We start from the raw sequence: 26,125 nt of genomic DNA, 5'->3' as shown, positions 1-26,125 counted from the left end.
AGGCTATCAAATGCTTTATGCATTATGAGTATTATGAGTACATGATTATACTACAGATATGGACAGACCTCGCATGTGCTAAGACTTTTAACTGCTATCCCTGGAAAAAAAAATCCCTAAATATAAAAACCAAACAATTCCAGTTCAGTGTAATATTACTGATAAAATCTTAAGCGAGAAAAGTTCAAATGATATCATTGTTGGTTACAGATACAGCCTCTTCAGGAAGGAAAACCAATGTGTTCGCACGAGGAGGACAAGGAGCTCGTGTTCCTCTGTGTGTGCATGGGTGAAAAAGGATGTTGCGTGGGAAGACGTGAGGCTGTGAAAGTATTGATGACAGGGATGGGGTGTGAAAGTGCAACTCCCACCAGGATCCACTGTGTCTGGTAGCTCCCAAAGGCAGGGCAGATAGAATTAAAACAAAAAACAACCCCCCCAGAAAAAAAACACTGAAGCAAACAAAAATTAATTTCAAAAGAATCTCCGGGTATTTCAGTATAACAAAAGGAGCTGGAAACCAAATGGTGTGAGGCTTCACATTGAGACATCAGCTGAGCATATTTCATACTGAATTAAAGCTCGAGCATGCTCTGTCATCTGAAAGCTCCACTTGGGTGGACAGCTGGACAGGGACTTCTTCTATAAATTTCTTTTATTTGGACAAATCTGTGAGTTGCTTCGACTGGTTCCAGACAAATCTTCCGCATCACTCATGAGCATTGCTTGTCTGAGTGTACGCAAGGGGAGACCAAGCCACACTCCAGAGCAGGAACAGGACACGAAGTGCGGGCAAGCAGCTACACCAGAGGAATGAGGACTCACCCCTTTCGTCTTGACCACTGCGGCTTTGCTGGTGAATGCAATGGTGGAAATTATACTGTAGAGAGTCCAGTGAGTTTTCAGCACTTGCCAGGAGCCAACAGAGATGATGTGTGAAAAAATAAATACCTCACCTACAGCACCTCCTACTACTTTTACCAACAGAGAATTATGGACTTGGAAATTTGCCAGGGTAGATAAAGCCAAAGCAGGGTTTTCCAAGGTGCACGCACCCAATTCTTGCTGAATTTCAATGACAGCTTGAGGTCTAACATCTTTTTGGCTCCGTTAAAGAGACAGTGCAGAAACTACTTACCATGGGTATCTTTCCCAGAAAAACCTACAAGTAAGAGAGTGGAAAGGGGAAGATGGCTCTGAAGCCAAACACACGACTACACAGAGATAGGGAGTGCTGAAGATCTGCCTGAGCAAAGGACTGGAAAAGTTTCACCACAATCAATGGCTCAGGAGCGCTTTGCACCAATCAAAAGAAGGCCCTAAGTATTTACCAAGCTTTGATAGCATTTAATGCCCAAGATAAACTTCAGTCCTTTGCAGTCCTGGAGAGATTAGCTCTTAAAACTGCCATAAATCTGAGGCAGCACAGCCTGAGATGTCATTAGAATAACAGTATCAATATTACCAAGTGCACCCAGCAAACAGAAACAGACATTATAACCATATATAAAATAAAGACAGGTATAAAAAGAGAAATAAATATCCAGAGGTGAAGCAGGACAAGAGAACATAACAACAACAAGAATCTGGATTGAGCACAGGTCAATGAAACAGCAACTGAGTGGAGAGAAGTGTTTGGAGAGTGGGTGAGTGAGCGAGCTGGGGGTGTCTTACCTCGGATCGGTGTACCTTCTGCAAAGAAAACAAAGAAAAGAAGTGAAAAGACTGTAAAACCCCAAACACCTGGATTGCCTGTGGGAAAAGGACCTGAGTCAAGGAAGACAGTTCCCAGTAGGAAACTTCCTGTACTGTCTCATCGTGAATTGCAGGGACAGACTGAAGAGGGTTCGGGGTACTTAAGGTGGGGATGCCCTTTAAAAAGCAGTCCAATTCTGCTGGCTCTTTACAGAACCTCCTTGGCACTTGGCTTGAAAACTCTTCCGACTGGCTCCATTTTGTTGTTAAGAATGGAAAGAACACCTTCAAGCTCTCAGCTAACATTACTGTTTGCTTTATGATGAACCTGCACTTGTCTTCATCACCCTGGGGGGAAAGGGTCGGCATTATGATGATGTTAGCCAAGACAGGGAAAGGACATCCAGGTACCTTGCATCACATTTAGAGTTGCAGGTCTGATCCCAGATCTGCCAGTGAATTCCCAGTTCCAAGCTTAAGCTTTTGGCACAGATGTGGGAGGAATTCAATGCATGTCCTTAGCAGGACCTTCAGTTATCCTTTAGCAGCTCTGCACAGCAGAGATTGAAGCCAGATGCTCTGCATTAAATAAGGTTGTGAAAGGGGTACCTCGTGCTACTGCTCTAGAAGCCTCCCTAATGCCAGTGCAGGAGAGGGGTTGTTTTTTTTTTTTGAGAGAGAAGAGTCCTGCTATGCTTGCCTGTTGACTGCATCCCTTGGGTGATTTTTATTCAAACCCCCTCCAGTTGTCTTTAATGCCTGACATGAGTTTTCTGCCCTGGCAGGTCTCACAGATGAGAGGAGGTGACATTGTGGCTGGTGACCCCAGTCAGTGGTAAAATCACTGTCCCCCTGTTTGACCTCTCGAGCCTGAAACCATCTTCCTTTGAAAACCCGGCAGGTCCTTTTGCTCACAGCGGCATTCACACTTGTCACACAGCTAATTAAAAAAGGGGGGTTGATTGGTTGTTTTTTTTTTTTTTTTTTTTTTACCCCAATCCTGAGAACAGGGCAGATTCCGCAATTCCAAATATTGCCTCTTACTAGGGAGAAATGCAAGGGCTTCTCTGTAACGGTAACAGCGCCGTCATTCTGCAGCACCTCCCAGCCGAGGCTTGTACAGTGCGTTACATGACAAATGTCAGCCTACGCACTCTCCTCTCCCCTAGTGAGGTACAGCAGTATTATTTCCCTCACTTTGCACGTGGGAAAACCAAGGCAGAGGTGAAGCAACTTGCCCACGGTCACAGAGGGAAGTCTGTGGCAGAGGCAGGAACAGGAGCCAAAGCCTCCTGTGTCCATCTTCTGCCTTCACCACAACCCTTCCCTTCTCCTTCAGCCCTGCTCATCCTTCTTGTGCTGCGGTTCAATCCTCCATTTTCAGGATAGAAGGTAAAAATACATAGGTATTGATTACAGTACACCTCTATTTTTCAAAGGAGAGGAGGGAAGAGAGGCGTTATAGTGTTAGGATATTAGATTCTAGTTATACTCAGCTTCTAGTTAAGAGGTTAGGTTATTTGATAGAAAAAGTTAGCATCTAGTTAGGGTTAGGAACTAGCTAAGGTTAATAAAGCAGGCTGGTTAGCTATCAGGACAAAGGTTGGAAAGACAGCGTTTGAAAGAGAAAGAGGTGAGGGGAGCGTGTACTTGGGCAGATCTCCACACGGGAGACGGCAGGAAGGTTGTAAAAAGCGAGAGAGAGACAAAGCAGCAAAGGGTTATAGATCAACTCAGTGGAAATAAAAACAGCCTCCAATACATCCTTCTGTCTCAAAACTGGAGCGAAAATCTGCCATCTGTGGCACACATCTTGAACAAGGCTAATGAGGAGAGGGTAGAGGAGGGGAAGAGACCCCAGCATCACCCACTGCTATAAGGCTTCACGGCCTTGGCTAGGCCTGGCGATTCCTGCAAAGGCTCGCTATAATACAGGAGAAACACACTGGAGCTACAGAGGGTACAATGGCAGCTGTTGCCTCCTTGTGTTAATGTGATTGTAGGTTACTTATTCCCTGCTCCCTCTAAGCATCGGCGTTGCCCCTGGAAATAGGCTGTCAGCAGCTCTTGGAGAGCAGGGTAAGCCAAGCAATGCCTCCTCGATGCTTCCAGTTCTAACCCTGGCGTATGGGACACGGAGGTGAGGAGCAAAACGTCTTTTACAAGATGGCCCACACCTGGGACAGAGGTGACAATTTGAACCAAAATGAGATCTGGTGACTTGCAAGGCGAGAACAGCAGTCTGACTGGCGGCAGGGACACAGATGGTAGATTTTCACTGCTGGAGTTTCACATCTAACCAGCTTCATATTCAATTTAGGGGGAGCAGGCTGGTGCTAGAGGAGGATCAGAAACACATTAATATATTCTGAATAATTCTGAGAGCTCCCGGAGGTTTGATTAGGACTGAGGGAGGCATCTGTGCTCAGGAGCTGGCTTGCCTGCTGTTGTTCTAACAGCTCGTGAGCAAATTCAGGAGGCTGACCACTGCCCAGGGCAGAGTAACAGCACTGGGTGTGCAGGAAAACTAAAAGAGGAAGAGTTCACATGAATGCTGGACCTTCCAAGTAGAAAGCTGGTTTTGCAAACTATTCATATTGCCTTCCACAACCGCCCACAAACAGGAAAGCTGCTTGTTTAGGGCAAATGTTGGGGCTGCACGAGCCCAGATGGCCAGCCCAGTGTTAAACAGCAGAGGCAAAAGGCACCGGACCCCATACAGCACTTGCCTCTGGATTAGAAAGGGCCAGGATGGTGCCAGGCAGAACGCCCCATGCAGGTGTCCCCCAGTGCCAGAGAGGACGGGATCTGCTCTTCCACCATCCCTTCCTCTGACTCTTCCCACCCAGCAAGCTGCCTACGGATTCTCCAAGCCTCGAAAACAGGGAGAGGAGGAAAGTCACCATTGCCATGGCAATGACAGAAAACACATCCCCACCTTCTGTCAGGCCACGTGTGTGAACATGTGTGTGCTATGCTCCTCTCCTGAGGGCTGGAGAGAGCTTTCTATTCTAAACAAGCAAGCAATCATCAAGGGTCTTCTGCAATTTTAAAATGCCGGATCCTGGCTGACAGCTGCAATTGCTACAGCTTTAATAACAAAAGGGGACTTGGCACGAGGAGGAAATGTGACGTGAGCTCTGCAGACAGGCTCCTGGCTTCTCGAGGGACAGGGATGATGCGGAGGGGGGGCTTTTCCTTTGCTCAACTCATTCCAATAGCCAATGACCTGTGATTAACAGCTTCAATTTGACGATGCTGCACCCCCACCTCTCCCTTCTGAAAACGCCAATAACCCCGTTAGATGTGAAACTCCAGGACCTCCTGCAGGTGTGAACACAATTATCACAGTTCCAGGGTACAAGCTATTGTGTATTTGGGGAATTCCAGGACAACTGTTGCTAAGTTACAAAAAAAATCTATCCAATGTTAGGAGGTTCATATTTAGCTGTTATCTCTTTATACAGATATATTAATTAGGATGATTATTATTCTTTTTGTAGCCTGCAATACCCCTGCAGAAATTCATTAAGAGGGCAGAAGATCCCTACTGAAAGAGTTAGTAGAAGAAATGCATAGCATGCCTCTCAAAAAGCTGTTACAAAGGAATTAGTTTAAAGGTAAGGGTTACAAATCTGGGTATTAGCAGGTTTGGGGTTTTTTGTTTAGCTTTTTTTTTTAATTGAACAAACTTACCAAAGGTCTCTGAGTGTAAAAAATAGTGAAAAAAGACAAAAAAGAAAAAATTAAGTTTGTTATAGCCAGTTATTTAGAAAGCAGAAGACAACACACAAGACACAAAAGGTTTTAGTGTTTCTATGATGTAAGAAGTCGGCTTCAGGCTGTCTCCCATTTCCCCCCTAGGTGGCACGGCTGAGCAAAGGACATTGGCTTCTACTCAAAATATCCCGAGATCGCTTGTGTCAGTGCTAAGCAGAAATATCCATTTGTTGTCCACCATCGAGACCACTTAAACTCTTAGATAACCTGGGTTTCTAAGGTTGAGATGTTCTAAGTCTAAGGAAAATGGGAGGCTAGACAGAGTTTTTTTCTCATTCTTGTTTGATTGACAATTAAACTTTTTGTGCAGCCAAAACCCTCAAATATTAAAAGGCTTCCAGCTGCTTGGAAAGAATATCTGGAGACAGAGAGAAAAAGGAATGTGGATAGAGAAAAAAGGCACTATGGTTAATGACATCACCTGTTTCTCAGTTATACTGAAGACCCTTAACACAAATGGGTCCACAGGATGATGTAAATATAATGACCATGCTCTCAGAGGTCCATTTATATTGCCAGAGAAACATTTAGTTGTTTTAATATAAATGAGAACTAACTCTGGACATGGACACCCAATTTTGCGGAGCTCTGTGTGTGACATTTCACTTGTACATTTAATGAGCTAATTTGCATGTTTGCCACTAACTCATACATCAATACAAGTTCAGTTATTAACGCCCTCCCTGGTTCTTAGCAGCCTCTGTAATAAAGCAGCGTGGATGCTGTCCTGATGGCTTCCTCTCCAGGGCAGAACCTGGGGGACTGTCCTGTCCTGCTGCTCGGTCGCCTGCCCCTGAACTGCTCCCTGTCGGGGAGCAAGGCGCAGCCAAGCCTTCAGAGCCGACACCGTTGCTGGTTTCTACACTAAGTCTGCTAGCGCAAAGCGCCGAGTTGTGATTTAGTACCAGGGGCACTCCTCCTCCCTGCACTCCTATTCACACAGGGCTCATCAACCACCCGTTAGTCGGCTCTAATTGTTAATCTCCAAGAAGCCAGGCTGGAGTCATCCTGGTGACCTGTATGTGAAAGACACTGAAGCTCATTAGCAGTGTCCTGAAGCATCCAATACCCTAACGTGTGCTAGCACTACACTTCTGGAAGCAAAGTTTGCTTTCTGTAAAGGTAAATGCATTACATTAAGTTCTGACATTAGCAGCGTCGCCAGCATTCAAACAGGCATCGCCTTGCACGTCACACCCACGTTACAAACACACACTTCAATCTCCTTTCCCTCGGTCTTAAAAAACTGCTTTCCACTGACAAAAATGCTAACGAAGTATGGATGACCTTAATGTTAATGTTTTCCACTTTCATAAGCCTTTGCATCATAGAACACGCAGGTTTTGAAAGGCCATAAAAGTAGATGAGATAGGAGGAGAAATCAGAAGTCCTGAATTTCAGCCCTCTGCCGTGACCAGGAGTCTGTGCACTCCCTTTCACAGAAGCAACAGGTTTTTGCCCCAAAGGACAACAGGGATGCTTCAGGCTTTCACCAGTTTACTAATTCAGAGAAACTGTAAATAAGATTAATTCTCAGCAGGTATATTCAGATTTATCAGAAAGGTCAAGGGTTCACTCTGAGGCTAACCAATTCGCTGGAAAAAAAATGCAGCACTCAGGTGGCTTTAAGGAAAACATCAGATCAAATCCAGTTAAGGAATATAAAGGCATTCTAGCAAGATGATAAATGTATTAAAAATAATCTGCCTGTGCATTACTCACACTTCAGATCACGGTCACAGAGCATGATATAATTCTAGTTTACCTCTCATTATTTATGCCGAGTGATTTTTTTTATTTGCATTTGACTCAGCTGTTACAATAAAACAGGGAGGTCAATCTCATCTGTGTTTGTGGGACTCAACAATCCATTCTAATTCTAACAAAGCAGCTTAAGTATCTGCTTGTAAGTTTGCTTCACTGAATAAAGAAGCAGGTGTATAAAAGCTACGCTGAACTGGAAATAAACTGAGCCTTTACCACCAGTGGCCCACAGAACTAAAAATCTTTATATAGATTCTTTGCTAAACAGGTCTAGAGACAGACCAGGCAGTTAAGTCCTCTGATGTTCAGATCCAGCACTACCCTACTCAGAACTGGATTTCTTTGGAGCCAGCAGAGATCTGGGCAGAACTATTTGGCTACCACTCGACCGGCTGACTTGCAAAATGTCTAACTCGAACAGAGCAATACCAGTTGCTTCTCTGAAGCCTCTGTTCTCCCTTTGCCTACGACAGTGACATTCCTTTGCCTCCAAAAAAAACAACAAAACAATCAAAAAAACCCGTGCAAGTGCTCTCTCTCTCTTGGCCAAAGGAACGTTCTGAGTAGCGGAAGCGATGCTAGGACTTGCTAGGTCCAACCACATAGGCACGTTTTCTTTAGGCTGGGTTAAAGCAGTCAGTCCAAGAAGTACTTGAAAAGGATTATGGCTTGGGTTCGTTTTTGTCAAAAAGCAAAACTTCCACAGCTTGTTTCATATTTGCATATTTTCAGAGAGATACTATTTTTTTTTTAAGTTGAGAAATGAAAGTGTTTTACCAGTAGCATTCAAAAATAAATACACCTGTGCCCTCCTCACATGCACACACACATTCACACTGTGAATAGGATATTTAACAAGTACACAAACAGCTCCTGGAAGATGAATATTAAGAGATGCCACATTGACACACACAAAAAGCAACAAACATAAAACAAACAAAAGAGACAGATGGACAAGCAGATGGGGAAAGACAGAGAACTGACAAGAGCCACGGAGCTGGGGTACATCTGCTCATGGAGATCCACTCCATGGGCACTGCCACTGAGCACCGAGGGGTCACTCGAGAATGCTCACAACTGCTCTCCAGCAATGACTGCAGGGACTCGATGCCAGAGAGATCCTGCAAAAGCTGCTCTTCGACACCAGCTCGACAGGCTCAATTTACACCAACAGGGTCATACTTCGACGGTAAGAGGCTGCCTCAGCTGTGGACCCTGCACCAGGTATGTGTGGCCTACAATGCTGTCTGCTGTAGAGGTTCTTTTTCCTCCTTACCCAGGTCTTGGGCTGAGGAGGAAACACTCAGCTCCTATCCAGTCCCCAATTCCCCCTGAGCTTGAACAGCATCATTAGGAGGCAAGTGGACTGGTTACACTCCTGCACAAGAACCAGCTTCCCTGCTGTGATTTCCTTTATGCCAACTACACAGCAGATAAGGGCAGGAAGATGGGATGGAGGGAAAAACACTCCAAACACTCCCTGGGTAAGAACAGTCCTAGAAGTGAAGAAAAGCTAATGCCCCAATCCACACCAGTAGGCCCATGTCTGCAGGTCCCCCCTCTGTTCCAGGAACCTCTGAGCATTCTCTTCACAGCTGTATCTAGGTCTTGATCCTCCAGCCTCGCACGGAGACCTTACCTGATCTCAGCTGTTTTATTCTCCCATTGCTTGCGCTGGGGTCGACAGGCAGGAAATCTTTAAACCAAGTGATCTCGGGGTCTGGGTTCCCGCTGGCCGCACAGAGCATTGTGGCTGTTCGCGTCCGCTCCACCACTTTCAGCTGGGGCCCCATATCGATGTTTGGGAACCCGGGAGGTAACTGGTCCTCTGGTGGGAGAGAGCAACAGAAGAGTGGTTACACACACAGCCGGGCCAAGGCAGCTGAAGGATCTGTTAGTGGAATGTGCTGAGAAAACCACCAGGCAGACGAGCTGCCCAATACCCTGGGCAACGCAACTTAAAAGAAGGCTACTGCAAATGGTCCACAACCGACTCGTGGAAACACATTATGCAGTAAAACTTCCTCACTTGTCCATTACGTTTGACTATCCTAATGTCCCACAAGAAAATTTTACAGTTATCTACAATGAATTACTCAAAAAAGCTTTGGGGCATGGCTTCAGTCACCCCAAAGTTTCTCCGGGTCTCGCACCGAGTCCCTCTGCCAGGCAGGTGACGTGCATTTTTTGGTTTTACAGCAGAAGCTGTGCACACACGTGGCAAAGATCCCCGTACTGCAGAGCACGGCACACGCAGTCACATCAGAAAGGAGCGATTCCTCTTCCCCCGCCAAACCCCACAACACAAAACACGCTGCACCAGAGGAATAATGAAAGTGACTATGCGAAAAGGAATGTCAAAGGCGCAGTGGAAACCAGGAGGGAAAGGAGAGGAAAATATCATCCAGCTGCAGGCACCAGAGGGGACACACACAACGACAGTCAGCCAGGCGCTGGCAGACAGGGTGTGATTTCCAGATTTATTAGGCAGAGTGCTGCTGCCCTAGAAGAAGAGGGATGTGGCACCAGCACCTAGAAGACAGGCTCAAGAGAGCTTCCTGCTTCCTCTGCCTTGCCTTTGCCTTCACTAATGAGGGCGAGGAGGGCAATCCTAACTGATGTTGACTAATTTGTGATAACTAATACAAAACCCCAGTGCGTCCCCCATAATCTTTGGCGTGACCTCCTACATCACGTGGAAGAGACCTGGCCTGCGCTGGCTGCTACAGCTCAGGAACATGACATTTTTTTCTTACAGCAAATCTGTCTTTGAGGGAGGATGTGGGCACCAGGCAGAGAGTTTACGGGGATTCTCTGTCATTACAGATGAGGCGCGTTAAGGAATCACAGCCTGGGGATACTATAGCATCGAATCCATCCCAAAAGCAGCTGAGGTAACAGAAAGGAAATAACATATAAAGCGTTTGGGCTTTAAAAAAGGTGGGGTTTTAAAAAAAGCAACAGAAGGTACCACCAGCCCCCCACTGAAACCAATGGGAGCTCTTGTGATGGCAGCAGAGATGGGATGGAAACCCCGTCCCGATGCTCAGGCTGGGAATCCTCCCTGCCGACTGCAAACACGAGAGCTCATTTCCTGCTCCTGGCACACTGCACGTCAGAAGCGATGGAGCCAAACTACCTATGGCTGAGCCCAGAGACAGCGGAACGAAAGAGAAACCCGGTGGCCTCGCTATGGTGGGTGTCTTTTCGTGTAGCAGCAAAGCAGAATTGCCAGATCCCAGTACTGGTGTACACACGCTCTGAACACACGAGGCATGGGTCAGCGTTACGCCACTGCCGTGCCTCTCACTCAGCTTCTGGAAAGCTACGAAGATCACGAAGGCAGAGCCAAATGTTTGTGCGGTGCTCTGATACCCCAGGCCACGAAATTCTTGTCTAATACCATTATTAGCACTGCACAGCTACTGCGGAGGAGAAAAGGGTTCTAAATGCCTCAATTGTGTGTTTAAAACTGGGCATTGTTTCCTTCTTCTGACCATTGCTATGAGAGCTATAAAGCATCTATTATGAGTCACTGGAGAGTGAAATGTACTAACCACACCTCTCCTCATATATCAAAGGAATCTGACCACAAACAGCAACACGTACCGGCTTATAACTGCTGAAGTAATACAGATTTCCTAGTATGGCCAAACTTACAGCTGTATAAAGGGGCAGTCATTTCAGTGCCTCTGTAAACGCCTCTAAACCGGGGTATCGCATTCGAAAAAAAGACACAAACGTCTTTAACAAGGGACTGAAGCAAAGCTTTGAGATGTCAGTTCACCAGGCTGTGCTTGGGCATCGCAGGAGTCTCCAGCGCCTGCTCCTGCAGATCCTGCGTGCTGCAAAACCCCAGCCCCCACCGGAGTGAGCTCAGGACAGAAGGGCCCTGGGAATTGCTTTGCCTTTGCACAGCTTTCAGCCAGGCTTTTAACGTCTTCTCTTCCCTTCTCCTATTTAACCAGGCGGTGGTGTGTTGTTAAGGAGCCGGGGAGCTGCTGCCGCATTGGCTGCAGATGACATCATTATTGATTACTGCTTTTATCCTGCTCCCTGGTGATGCTCCTCCACCTGGCTCAGACCCGTGCCCGTTAATTTCACGAGCCAATTAATCCACAGAGAGGACAGCCCTCCTGACTGGCAGGGTGTGCGTGTTCGTGTGTGTGCACGTGTGTGCGTGTATGTGCACGCGTGTTGGGGGGAGGCTCGCTACAACCGTTATTACCGAGTGTTTCTAATTAAACAAAAATGTTAATCTTGCAGCACATTGTGCAGAATTCCTCTGAGTTTAATTAAAACAACTGCGACTAGAGGCGTGATCAGATTTGAGGATCAGATCAGCAGAGGAAGCATCTCTGAACATCACATATTGCACTGATTCAAGGGCTCAGATTTCCTTCCTGCCAGGAAAGTGAAGCTGGCTTCATCCCCTAACAATTGGATTCCCTGTAATAATGCAATTACAGTCTCAACTCAATCCCCACAAGACATGCACACGCATGCCCTGCCACCCTCCCCCTCAATCCCCAAACACTAGCCCAAACCTGTTAACAAATAAATAAATAAGGAATGGTTCGGGTCGTGAATTCTCTTTCAAAAAGCAGCCCAGGAAACTGGCTAGAACAAAAGAAGCAAGATGCGAGCTGAAGATGCTTTGAGGGCACATCTGGCCTGCTGCTGCAGATCATGCTGGCTTACGCAGGCAAATGTTTTCACGTGCTGCACTTACCGTATTGCCAGAGCCTCCAAAACACCTTGTTCGTACCTGCTCTTAGCCTGAGAAGCGTAAGGGCCTCCCTTAAGGAAAAGCAGATAAATTACCTCAAGGCCACTGAACAAAGAGTGAGAAAGAGTAAGGGAGGAGAGATGGAGGGAGGCAGGGAGAGGAGAGCACTTCAGCACTCATTTATAATAAATCCTGCTGGAGGACACACGTGCTGACACACACATGTTCGTACAGATAAAGCAAAGGTCGCCAGCTACAGCAAAAGGAGACACCGGTACCTGGCACCTCTTTGTCACTCTAGAAGGCGGCACCTCCGTGTTTAGATAATTAGCTGTGCTGGAAATGAGGATGATGAAGAACGATAAGGCGGGTCTTGCTGCTGCTCTTTTTCCCGCAGGTTGTGCAGAGTTGTTTAATAATTTAGAAGAGAATGAGGGTGTGAGCATGTACAGACGCGCTACGTACTGAATGCAGAAAGGCACGGTGAGGATGTTGATGAAGAGAAGAGGAGGAGGAATTTTTTGACTCGACTACTCTCACTTCAAGCTGTAAGAGCCAAAAACGCAGAGATGAAGCAGCTGGAGTGGCACTAATTTGAAGCAGAATCTGGATCAAACTCCAGTACTCCTAAGCTTTATTCCTGTTTTTTTCATTAAGTTAATGAGCACCTTACAGCTACCGCCCTCCCCAGCAGGTATCCCTGCATCGTGCATTTTGTAAAATTACATCAACAAGTTCTTGCCATCAATATGTATGTCCCCGTGCCTTAGACAACTGCTATTACACAGCTAAAGACGATTTTAATACATGCCAGGATATATAATACATGCTTTGTTTGTTGATTCCATGTATTATGATTGAGAGTTTTGCTATGAAAATAGCTAAATAGCCTAACAATGTTATTAAATATTTGCTGGTCTATAGAGACTTCGATATGCATGTTGGCTCCTGTAGCAGTGCAGGTAATTCATTGCCTTCCCTACAACGTGCCCCTACGTACACTCCTTATAAAGGCATCTGAGTTAAAATTGGTCTGACATTATTCATAAAGTACAGGACTAATCTGCTCGCTACTTGGCCTTATCTTCAGGTCATTACAAGAACAGAAAAACAAGTCAAATTTGAAGCAAGTCTGCCAAGAGCTTTTCAAGTGGCAAGGTAACATTTCAGAGAGGCCAGCTTCTCCTTAAGACGTGCTCCCGTGGGACTCGCTGCTTTCTGCTGAGCATCTCCAACTGATTTTTGTTTATTTTTGCTGATAAAAAGCCAGCAATTACAAAAAGCAACAACCCAGCAGAGTCTTGCTAGAACGTTACACAAGCCCATACCAGATGTCCTCTCTGAGTAGGAAATGTGTGAGGAACATTTCAGGCCAGGATTGTTAGAGAAATGAACACTTCATAAAAAAGCAACAGGGAATCACTCGAAAAAGTTCTGAATGTCCACCCCCAGCAGCCTGCACCATATACCGGTAATAACCACCACAGCCCTTACATGTCTAATAGCCAGTTTTCCTCAATTTTCCAGAGTGCAGTAATCCTCAGGAACAGATAGGATCGGCCACTATGCAGCGAGCTATCAGGGCACAGTAAATTTTCTTCCGTTGCGTTTATCTGGACCAAGCACTGGTTTTTATGGGTACAGTGTACAATTCATGTTGCATTTACTAACAGCTCACAGAGGGTAACCCCCGTGGAACTCTATCAGCTTCAACAAAGCAAAGAGCCAAGCCCTGCCCGGCCCCTGCTCCAAACCCAGCCTGCTGCCTCCCAGCAGCAGAGGCAGTGCAGGCAGAGGGTTGCAGCAAGGCTCCCCCGTACTCGCAGCCCAGTCAGCTGCTGGCAGCACAGGACAGTCCCCTGCAGCACGAGAATCTGCCTCAGGCCACTAGGAAGGAGGGAAACCATAATCTCTACATAGGAAGCAATAATAATAATAATAAAAAGTAAATTACGTCAATCTTTCCTGGGAGTGTGGAGCTTAGAGGAACAATACCACCTGGGAGCTGGGGTGCCTGTGCCAACCAGCTTCCTTTCTGCTAAGTTATTACGAAAAACGACAGCAGCTGGAGTCAACAATAACTGGACAATGCTTCCCCAAACCACTTTCTTTCCTATTCTTTGGGCTCTGCAGGAACCAGGCTTGCAGGCGCTGTGTCCAGCCAGCTGGGGGAAGCGCAGCGAGTCTCCACAGCCCTATCAAAACTCAGATCCCTTGAGAACCAGAACAGGATGGACAAAGAAGCCAGCAGAGCTGGTGCTAAGAGACTGCGAGTTGAACGGTGTCCATCACAAGCTCTGCTTCCCAGAAGCTCCCAAAGGTTTTCCTCTCCTGCAGCTTCCTGTTTTTAAGTGAATGCACGTGGATTTCTACCAGGGTCCGATCCAGGAGCAGTCCTGTGGATAACCGGAGAGGGGTTTACTCCCAGTCCCTTCAGCAGCTGCATCTAGGAGGGAAGAATGTATTTTTTTCCCTTCTGTTCATCAGACTGTTTGCACCGGCGTTAAGGAAATCCCGTAACTGTTCATACATGCGTACTACATGAAGGTACACACATGTCCTTCTGATTATAACAGCACAGCCACAGGCTGCAGAATTAGACCAAACCCCGTTCTGCAGGGTTTGTAACAGCTGGGGCCCAGGTTTCCGTACTCCAAAACATGTCAAGGTGGCAGCTTCTGCAGATGACAGCTCACATTCATCTCCAAGCTGTGCAGCAGCCCCCATCTTTATGCTAAGCATTAGGCTCTGAAAGTGAGAGAAGACAGAAAAGAGGAGGAGGCATTGCAAGGAAAGATGGAGAAAAGACAAACAGGAGAGTGGGTGAATGCAGGAGCAGGGAGGAAAAAGAGAGGAAGAGATGCCAGCGTGCTAAATTGTTATTGTGGAGATTAGTGGACTTGTGCTCGGCCCTTTTAACTTTCCCAGCACTTAAAAAAGAGCATAAAGAGGAGAAAATACGTGCTATGTGAAAGCCAAGGAAAGATTAAGGATGGAATAACTCCAGTGGAGGAGGGGAGGGGAGGGTATTCTACAAAAACTGCTTCCTTGATGCTCTCCAACAAACTTGCTGGCCCAGCCTGCAGGTACTTACTGCTCCCCAGGTATCCCGAGCTGGGGGCCCCAGCTGCTCGTGCGCGGTCAGCTAACAAAGCTACCCAACACGGTCCTGTCAGGCAAACAGAGAAGCAGTGCTCGTGAAAGCACCACCGCCCAGGAGCAAAGCACACGGTAATAATGTTCTGGTGGGATCAGCAAAGAGAGTAATTAGGCAGGCAGCGGGGAGATGCAGCTCCTGTTCTGTCATCTGTCTCTCTAGCTGACACGTGTGTGATGCTGGTACCGGAAGGAAGAGCTGCAAAAAGACATGTACAGAGAAGCGCTGTCCCCAGGGACAGCCACTGAGCTCGGCTCGTCGTTTCCCATACGCTGCAGCTTTCTTGTGGTAGAGCGTGCCTGAAAAATGATGTGAGATCCAGAGGGTTTGTGAGAGCAGGAGCTGGAGGAACACTTTCTCTCTTGCCACCGCTCACAGCTACATTGTAGGGGTAGGGATTTTGCATGTGATCACAGGGGCACCTCTCCCAACCCATCACAGCTCCAGAGAATACACGGGAATAAGTGTGAAGAACGAGGCGCCCAGCTCGACACGCTCTTGTCACAGAGCGCTGTTCCAGCCTCCTGACAGCTACAGCCCACCACACGCAGCTAAAAGAAGGTTAAATGCCACGCCAGGCAGAGGAGCAGCACAACGACTGAAGTGCACCTACACAAATCTGTCAGGCATGACTGGACCACGGGCCCGCATGCTCAAAGGAAGGCAGCATCCTGACAACACCGAGCCTGCCAGGTGGGCAGCAGAAGGGATATTCCTGCTACGAAGGGACACAAAGGGTTTTGCCACGTGCCCTTTACGCCTGGTCTTCAGTTATTGCTGTACGTCGGGGATTTGCACACAAATTCAGCCCTGCACTATTAGGGATGTGCTCGCTCTCTCTTCAAACAAAAGGACTCCAGATGCTCTCGAGAACACTGGAACTGCTGAAGAAAAGGCAACTGGCATTCAGTCAGAGCCACCACTTGCTCTTAGGAGGACCACATAATGCCTGGAGCACCTCAAACTGGAGTCAGCGATGCTCACTGCAGAAGTGACTGTTCTTACAAGTGTCCCCATCCAAAAGCCTGCAGCTTTTCTACACCACCTCCTGTTGATGGCTCCATCCACAGCCAGCGCTCCCAAGCTAAGTCCCCGTCAGGAGCTCTCAGGCAGTGACCCACCACCCCCCGCCAGGCTTTTCTGCCAGGATCACCTGCATTGCCCTGTGGTTTGAATGGAGATCACCATCCATCTTTCCTCCTGAAGTGGGTCAGTTTTAGAAAGCAGCCTAGTTTAGCGTTTCACAAAGCAATTTTACAGATCTCCAGGGTAATAACAGAAAACATCCAGAGGCATCCACAGCAACAGCATATTGTTCCCTCCCCCACATCAAGTTCAGAGAGCATATTTCTAACAGATGACATGAAGGAGGCATCCATGTAAACATCCTCTAGAGCGGGGACAAGTGGAAAAAAAAGAACAAAATGGAGAGGGGAACTGTGTTCTCAGAGAGCGCACAGAGCAAAGGATCTCTGGTGCTGCTTGTAAACCTGGGGAGGAAATTTCTATTGGAGGCGAGGGAAGATCATAGCATCATAGGGTAATTCAGGTTGGAAGGAACCTCAGCTCATCTTCCAGTCAAACCTCCGGAATGGTCTGGTTTTAGCAAGCAGTCTAGCTTTGTTTCTTACGTTGCAATTTTATGACTCTCTGAGATAAAAGAACAAACATCTGACAAGTCCAACAAATCAAAAAGGAAGGACTTTGTCCTTCGGCCATGTGTTTTGTGACAGTTCCCACTCATCTGAAGGAAGGGAGAAGCTCAAGGGGGCCTTCTCCCCCATGATGCTGACACAGGGCAGGCAGGCACGATCTTTACCTCGGAGGACGGTGAGCTTGGCATGGACGGTAACCTCCCCGTGAGGGTTCTGAGCAACACACTCGTAAATGTTCTCATCCCGGGGAGTCCGGAGTGGCTGGATCCTCAAAACAGCACCTGCACTTTCATCAAATTCAATTGTCTGGAGAACAAAGGAAAAGAGAGACAGTAAGCATCCTTGGGTTGTAACTAGGAGGTTCATTCCTGCTCCTAAAGGAGGCACCAGCCCATGTCCAAACACAGACACTCAAAAACACACTTCAGCTGTCCTGCAACTCCCTGCACATGGCCAGCATAGGCAGTTTCTCTCTCCACTGACCTCAAGTTAGCAGAGAACTGTTCCACATCAAACCCCATCCCTGACCACTGACCCAAAAAAACTGATACATACATCTCAAATGCTCTGAAATAATGAGCTGTGGTGAGTGTGTGCACAGGGTGGGTGTTCAGCGTACAACTGTAATTAAGCACAGGGAAACTGACCAAGTGAAAACAAAATAAAAATGAATCCCCACCTCCTTCCTCCATCTGCATGGGCAACTAACGCCACAAAGCTCTTCTCAGCACACAGCTGCCTGGCAGGACAGAGTCCCACAGCGAATTCCACAGGATGACCTCCTAGTTCTTGTTCCTCCACTCTCATTTCTATCTAAACAATACCAATTGCTTGGGTCTGGCTGCCAGCAACTGTAATGTTTACTCCAGGCTGTCCCAGGGTTAAAATAATGAGTCATGGATGGGTACGAAAGGTACATTTACAGAGATGCACTACCACCAGCTCAGCTGGAGTTTCTTAGGGAGGGAAGAAGGCAGCTTTATATTGTATCTGAGGATGGGGAAGGAAAAAAAACAACCAACAAAACAACAGAAAAAACTCCAATAACGTAAGTAAGCCAAGCTCTCTCTTGCTCTGGAACAATCCCGGCTGTTGACATGGCCAAAAACTTGCATTTCACTCTTTCTGCTGTTAAAACTCCTCCCATTCCAAACCTCCCTCTATTACTGGGTCTTAGAATGGCCACGAAAGAGCACTAGCTGCTTTGTGTCAGTCTCTCTCTCTTTATACATGCACAGACACTGATTTGAAGGACGTCTCTTACCTCAAACCTCTGAGAGTTCACTTTCTTCCCTTTCTTGTTCCAGGTGACCCGTGGCTTTGGGTCTCCAGTTGCTTGGCATACAAAGGAGGCCACCCCTCCTGACACACCAATTTGGTCCACGGGTTTTTTAATGAACACAGGGGGACCTTTAAGGAAAAAAACAAAAACAAAAAAGAAATATAATCATTGTCACGAGGACAGACAAACTCTAATAAACACTGTTTGTAGTTAATAGTAGCATTATCACTGCTATTCTCTAATGATCTCGGATGAAATTAAACCTCTTCACCTTTTGGGAACAAGCAGCCTTTGCCTCTATTTTACATCACAAAATTATTAAGGGCCTGATCCTACAGAGAGATTCCAGGGGGATGATTTTGCAAAGCCTCTTATTTCTGAAGAGTGGACTTTTAAACTGTTTTGCACAGGGAAAGCTGACCATGTAAAGCCCATCTAAGAATCACCACCAAAAGCTGGTAGAACTGAAACAGTATCTAGAAACACTGAATTGCACTCCCCAGATCCCAGCAGATGAACAAGTCACCACAGAATGGGGTGGATTTATAGGAACATGGGCAAGGCAGGGGGAAAGTGTGAGTAAAGGACCACGAAACACATGGAACAGGAAATGTGGTACAAAGAGATCTCGAGGATGATGGTGTGAAAGAGACTGATGCCAGTGGCCCTGGGATGTGAAACGCCCTTGGCTTGTAGCACCTCTGTTTTCATCCCCAAATGTTCTCCCTCTCCCTCACCAGTACATTTACACGGTAACAGGCACACCAGCCTTTGGAACAGGCAAGTTGATAGGATACAGCACAAGAAACGAAAGTTACTATCACTTCAAAATAATCCAGTTGTCAAGACAAGAGCATGGCAGCCAAGTCTGCAGTTTGCTCCTGCAGTTCCCCCTTCCCCTCTTCTCCCCCTACTCGTCACGAGACATCTGAGGAAAGATGAAGAATTCACAGTGCTAAAGGAAGAATCCAAAAACTCCGCAGAGTCTCTTTATGCCCAGCTGCTCCAAGGTGCAGGCCTGAACAAACACACACGCAGCCTGGGGCTGCATTTTAGCTAGCCTGGACCCCAGGGAACAGCACTGGAGCTTGCAGCACCCCTCCCTCCCTCCTTCCTTCCACACGAACTCCCATTCATTTCTAACAGTCTACAAGAGCATCTCTGCAGGGAGGGGAAGGATGCTGGGACAGGCTTTCTGACCAAGGAAGGTGTCAAGGGCCTTCTGATGGGAAGACCATGGGGCCAGGAGCATCCATGCAGAGCCCGTATTGCCTCTGTCCTTGGAGAACCTTCTTTCCACGCTCTAACCTGTTTCCCTGCACAGTTTCCTCTTGTCTAGTTAGTTTAAAATTTATTGAAATATTTAAATCACAAGGCCACAGCTGTGTTCAAATAAAATCGCTCAGATCATAAAGTTGCCGTCTGTTATTCTTGAGAAAAGGAGACCACATGACTGTGAAATCTGTATGTTTATACGTACACACTCAGAGTCTATAAAACAAGATGTAAACAGGCTACCGAAGAGCATAAGAAGAGGGCAAATGCTAGCTAAAGAGAAGTCTCCAGGGTCTTCTAGGGGTCGAAAAACAAAAGGCAGCATTCCCCCCTTCCCTGCCTGGTGTGGCCAGGAGTATATAAATAAAAGGCACGGAGCACGCTCATGTGATGCAATCAAGCCTTTGTTTCCATGCTGGAGGTAAATACAATTTGCTGGAGCTGTTTATGTCCCACCGAATGCTGTGTGTACAAAGCATCAGATATATAAATATCCAAATCTATATTTAGAGGTCAGAATCTTCTTTGCAATGTTACTGCTAAAGGTTATCAAGCAAGTCCCGCTGGAGGCACTGGCACCTGGGAATTTGTCTTCCAACCAAGAAAGGCAAAACCAAAACTTTGCTTCGGGCTAAAATATAAATGCTCGTTCTGCCTGCAACCTCGCTTCCTTCCTCTGCTCTCCTATATTCAAAATGCGAAGAGTTTGCAGAGGTCAATTCTGAAGGTACAGCCAAAATCAGCCAGGGCTTTTAAGAGCACTTTATTGATGCGAGTTCATTTCCCAAAACGCAAGCCCCTAACAATCCTTAGTGTTGCATATAGATTTAAATGGGTGCAAGCAGTACAATTAGAGCACAAATAAGGACAAATAAGGTTCTATTTTTGTCTTGACGAAAGTGAAGGTGCTCCAAATAGGGAAAGAACTGGAGTCATAGCTCAGCGTTCCTTTTTAGGAACTCTGTCGACTCATTGTGTGCTAACAGGTAAGCCGACCTGCTCTGTGAACGCTGCTTTTCTGAGGTCACTGCGATGCCGAGCTGCCTGCGATAAACTAGCTCTCAGAGAACGAGAGACAAAAGGAAAGAAACCAAACAAAAATCCCTAACAAGTAGTCCCTTAGATTTTGCTACTCACTCGGAAAATCAGTGAAAATCAAAGCTAAATTATTGCTTTTGATACTGTCTGAGACTCCGAGCTCCAGGCTTTGATTCTCCCCCTCCCCCTGCCAAAGCACCCATTACGCTCTCCACCTATGCACCCCTTGTCACTCCAGCCCACACCAACTGCAGAACAGCCCTCTCTCCTCTGGAAAAGAGAAAGCCAGCACTATCGCAGGCAAGGTGGTGATGATACAAAGCTGAAACAAATTCCTACGTGCCGCGTAGGATTGCTACAGCTCTGCCGTGCCAAGTCCAGCTTGCAGTGAAACATGCAGCTAGAATTCCTGCTCCAGCTCTGCAAATCACTTCGAAAGGCTCCAAAAGCAGCAACAAGGTGCCATGCGAAAGTGAAACACTATCAGCACACTCAGAATGGCTTATGTGTTTCACCTCATTTGCCAGGATTGCAGGGCCTCAGTTTTAAATAAATAAATGAAAATCAGAGACAGGCATTTTCCAGACAACATACTTGCAATCCAGGAGCTTTTTTTATCACTTCCCTTAGGGAGAGCTGAGAAAAGTCAGTCTTGGAAAACCCTGAGTGAGTTCCACCTAGGTCTGGGGGTCACAAGACATTTATCTTTTCCCCCTTTCTCAGCTTGCAAAGCAGAAGAACTTGGTTTTTGCAGTATCAAAACAGGAGTGGAAAAACCTGGAACTTCAAAGAATTTTCCTACTTATGAGAGGTTTCCTGGGGTCTGGGTTTCAGGACAGGAGGCTGCAAAGACTAGCTGGCAGCTGTGTACCTGTGATTCTTCTCTACAGCTTAATGGAAAGCCATCAAGTTAAACCAAACCTTTTATTCCTGCCGACTGCCCACGCACTTCCCAAAAGCAACAGCCAGGGCAAGAGACACGCTGGATAGTTGCCATGGATTGTAAGGAAGAGACGTATAGCCACCTTCCATCCCATGCTATGCGACTGCATCCCCAAAGACGACCAGCACCCACACTGACTACCCCCGACCCACCTCTGTCACACCTCGCAGAGAGCTCTGCTCCTGCCCCTCTGCTCCTAAACCCTGTCAAGGCCAATGCCACAAGGGCAGCTGAGGAGACCGTGAGCTCACCCTCATGGTCCCCCCCATGCAGACAACCTCCAGTCGGCTTCACTTGCTGAAGCACAGGCTTAGAGGAAGACGGGCGGTCCCGGCATCTGTTCAGAAGGGACATGACGCACATTTACTGCTGGGATTTTGTGAATCCTTACGCAGACTTTGAGAAGAAGCTGTGAGGTGATAAGGGTGGGGTCTCCGACTCATCCCTGCGGCACAAACACTAGGGGAACATGGTAAGGCATCAGCCCACGTACCCTGCACACCAAGGCAGCTTTCCTCACAGAAGAGGAATCTGTTGCTGCTTCGACTCTCCTTCCTTCATACTTTCATGTGACACCGCAGCAGAAAAAGTTCTTCAAATGCAGTCATGTAAAAAGAAACCACCTCCTGTTACTAATACACAGATACCAAACCAGTCTGAGGAACTTTACAGTGAGGAAGTTTGTAAGATGTAGGAGTGGGGAAAAGGAGGGGACATCTCACCCTTTAAACCTAAATGTCCCTCAGGAGCTGCTGCCATGGTGAGTAGCGGGCGGAGGATGAGGAGTGAGGGAGACAGGCCAGCCACCATATGCCTGCTTGAAACATCAGGTGCCAAAGGCAGAGAAAGGGATGGAAAACCCAGAGGTGGTTTGAGTGCTGGTAGAGAGGCACAAATGGGCTTAACGTAACTGAGCCAACAGCTGAAGGGGAGGAAAAAAAAGGCAGTTGTGAACACCACTGATCCGGTTTCCTTGCCTCCCCTAAGACTGGTCTCCAGATAGACCTGGCTGCCTCTCCTGCAGGTGGGCTTATGTGGGCAAGGTGGACAGGGAGGTGGACAAGGAGCCTGGGGACGCGTTTAGCCCCCAAAACCATGCAACAGGGTAGGAACAGCTTTCTCCACGCTATCCCAGTTTGTGGCTGAAGACACAGTCTGAAGGGAAAAGTCACAGCAGCTTGGCTAACAGAATGAAGCACTGGTAGCAGAGAGGGCTGTGTAAAAACAGCATGGCAAGCACTAGCCTGCTTCCCAGCAATCTGGGAAGGTCAACCAGAGTCAGCTCAAATGGGGGGACAGAGGGAGGCAGGTCACACTGGGGAAATATTGACTTCCCTGGGCTTTTCTGAGACAAAAATTGATTCTCAAAGCGTTTTTGCCAGCCTTCCAGATCAATGCACCAACATCCTCCCAGCCTTCTGAGTTGAAGTGCCCCGGTGCTAGCACAGGAATACACGGCAATTTGGGAAATGCATGGGGTGGACCAACAAGACCTGACTGAAAACAGCCCCCTGCTCCTCCAGCCTGAGCTGTGCAAGCACACACACACGTCCCTGCCCTACACCATGAAGATCCTGGGGCAAAATCCTCAGTCCCGTTATGCACAGCACCAGTTGGTGGCATGCAGACCCCCACCTCTGCCACAGAAGAAGAGGAGACCCCCCACGCTTCACTGACAAAATGGATGGGAAATCCAGCTGAGACCTGAATTGCTCCTCTCCCGAGCTACTCCCACCAGCTGTGGGGCAAGTCTGAGGCAGAAAGCTGCTCCTGCAGGGAGAAGGACAACATGTCTGCCACCTCCTTCCACCACAGCTCCCACAGGGGAGGCCTGGAGGTGCCGTACCACAGCAGCAGGCCTGTCTCTGTGCCTTGGTGCAGGCCTGACTCCCCGCCCCTCAGCCCCATGGCGGATAAGAACAAGGCCTGAGGATGGTCCCTGACCACTTCAGTGTGTCACTGGCCCCAGCCCTGGGAGGGGAACGGGCAGTGTGTGTGTAAGCCCGCACCCTGCAGGCCCTCCCTGAGGAGGGGGCTGCATACAGGCACCTCCACACCTCTGCTTCCTTCTGACCCCCCAGCTCTCCCCTCTTCTCCAGCCCCCCAGCAGGGGCCTGGGGCTGATTTGAGATGGCAAAATGTGATCATCAGGCCTCCTTTTACAACCCCCCCCACATTGCCTCCAGGAAAGCACCTCCACAATGGACCGCAAATAAAGACAAACCACTTATTCTTTCCTCTGGCCCCAGCACAGAGCAGCATGAGTCTGGCTGAAAGGGCCCCTCGCCCACAGCAGCAGCAATCCATGGAAACAAAAGAAAGCCAGTTACAAAACACGTACTTTAAAAGGTTTTGCTTCCATTTTTGGTGACCCTGATCCCCGCCACCAGCATTCTGGTAGAGGCCTACGCACCGGTCCCGCTGACCCATGGTGCCAGCAGACGAGGCCCCAGGTTTCAGCTCTTTCTTCGCTGGTGAATAAACAGCCATTATCCCTGCTGCAGGGAATAGAGGGGGCTCTCGGCTCTACCTGACACTGCCAAAGAGACTAAGGCAAAAGCAAGAGCGAAGCAAGAAGGCCATTTTATTGCTGTTTGGCCAGCTTATTGCAGCCTTTCTGAACGCACAGGGCAGTGTCTTTTTGCCCACCATTCCTGGTCAACCATCAACAAAAGGCCCCACAGTTCTGGGCCCACCTTTTCCCTGTGGAGATGCCCACTGTGAGAGCTTGCCCACACCACAGGAGGGATTCGGGGCATGTCAGGCAGTGTCAGCCTTTATCCTAGCTCAAAAATACAGAACTGATCAAAATGCATCCCTTTTTTGTGCATATACAATATAATCTATACACACAAACATCCGCACCTTTGCCTTTCAAGAACAAAGGCAAAAGAGGAGGCCATTAAGCCATTTATAGTCAATGTCATTTTGCTGTTAGCGTTAACAAACCCCAATCTGCTCTTCAAGGCTCCAGATGATTCCCACAATCGGGATTCAGATCTCTTGCTCTGACGCAAATTCGGCTGACCTTGGGCGCTCACCCTTCCTGGCACCTCAGCCTGCCACCCGTAGAGTGGAGGTGACAATCCTCATTCCTCACACCTGCCTGCCTGCCTGCTTTCGTCTAGACAATACGAGCAATTTGGAGTAAAGGAGGGTCTCAGCACGGATCTGCTCAGCACTCAACACCATAGGTGGTCTTGCACACAACTACAGCCTCTAAACACTGCAACACAAACAAAAAAAAAATAACTGGGAAAAATCAGCAGAGGCAGAGCTCAGAGACCTTCTCCCACATGCATTTATGGTTGGGAGAAGAAGATAAAATGTAAAAGCCAGACAAAAGCTTTGCAATCTCCGAACAACCAGGTCATGTTAGCTTGAATGAGGACATCTCTCTTGACAGGCTATTTCTCACCCTTCTGGCTTCAAGAGCAGCCAAACCATTCTGTGAGTCTATGAAAGAATCCCATGGTGTTCTCTCTGACATGCAAAGGGTTAAGCTCCCTCTCTTCTCCTGCCCCCCTCTTTGGTTTTTGGGCTGAAACTTTCTGCTGATCTAGTGAAACTCCATCTTCATTTTCCACAGCTGCTGACAGGCTCACAATTGGAGGAGGACAAGGTACTCCCCCAACTCCAGCGCTGGGCGGTAGTGCTTTCATTTCCCCTTTTAAAAACCTCTCAGGCAATGGACAACCTGGGTAGGGCTCAGCTCCGGGTGGCTGTTTGCTGGTTTGGAAACGCGTTTGACACACGTGCGCTGCTGCGGTCTGCTTGCAGGCAGCAGATGTGTGCCCTGTGCTTGAGGGATCGAGGTGGGAGTGGTGAGCAGCTGGGGGTGGCCTGGGGGGCACGGCCGGAGGGGCAGAAAACAGCTTCGGGACACCAAAGAACTGGGGAGCTAAGAAGGGAGAGGAAGGGAGGAAGGATGGCAAAGTCACAGATGCATTAGAGGGGGAAAAGAGGGGAGAAATCGATGGGGAGAATGCAAGAGGAATGGAGCAAGATGGAAAGGAGGGAGCTGCTCAGAGCCAGAGCAAGGAAGTGAAGATTAGATAGAGGAGGCAAGCCACAGAGCAGATGAAAACAGGAGAGAGCAGCCAAATTTAAGACAGATGGAGAGCGGGGAGCAAGAATGCGATGTTTGGAACGGGTACGCATTGCAAAGCAGCGGCATTAGAGAGCGGGGGAGCTTGCAAGAGGGGTAGAAGCAAGAAAGATGGCTTCATAATTTACATTTTTCTTCATGAGAGGAGTGAGAGCTGCAAACTGGGAGCAGGACTGATGCAGGCAGTGGCGAGGGTCTCTATGGAGACACACAAGAAGATTGAAAACACCCCTTGGAGAGGTCCTGCAGAGACTCTGGTCCCCTTGAAATCCAAGGTTTTACTGACAGATTCTGTATTTTTTTTTCTTGGGGCTGTTTCTCAGTGCCTCACAAATAAAATTAAAATGAGGGTTTTCTGACAGAACAAACAAACAGGGAGTGAATTATATTCCATTTCCCCGTCAATAACTTCTTCCCAACCCAGTCGTCTTATCATCATAAAAAGTCCATTAAGCAGTAATTGGGGAGGCAGCAGAACGCAGAGCTGGTCCATGAAACAGAAGCACACTCGCTCCCCAACTGGCCTTTTCTGGGAAGGCAGACAGGATAATTATAGGCTTCAGACAGAGACTTCCTCTTACTGTCAGCAGCTCTTGGCTCCCTTCAGGGAGATGGGACTGGCAAGGTTGGGGAAAGGAGGGTAAAAAAAGACTGAGGACGTTTTTTTAGAAGTGAAATACTTCCACCTTGCTATTCCCC

General features: G+C 47.8%; 1 protein-coding gene across 1 annotated transcript in view; it reads right to left on the bottom strand.

Annotated features, from left to right (window-relative positions):
* Window positions 1-26,125, bottom strand: part of PTPRS (protein tyrosine phosphatase receptor type S) — a 156,347-nt gene that overhangs the window by 62,409 nt on the left and 67,813 nt on the right. The window contains 3 exon segments of the mRNA XM_066983830.1: window positions 8,879-9,067; window positions 16,945-17,086; window positions 18,045-18,190. Of these exon segments, the coding sequence (XP_066839931.1) occupies window positions 8,879-9,067; window positions 16,945-17,086; window positions 18,045-18,190 (477 nt within the window).

Source organism: Anser cygnoides, chromosome 27, assembly GCF_040182565.1.
Source record: "Anser cygnoides isolate HZ-2024a breed goose chromosome 27, Taihu_goose_T2T_genome, whole genome shotgun sequence".
Classification (NCBI taxonomy): Eukaryota; Metazoa; Chordata; class Aves; order Anseriformes; family Anatidae; genus Anser; species Anser cygnoides.
This window is presented reverse-complemented; position numbering and strand designations above follow the sequence as displayed.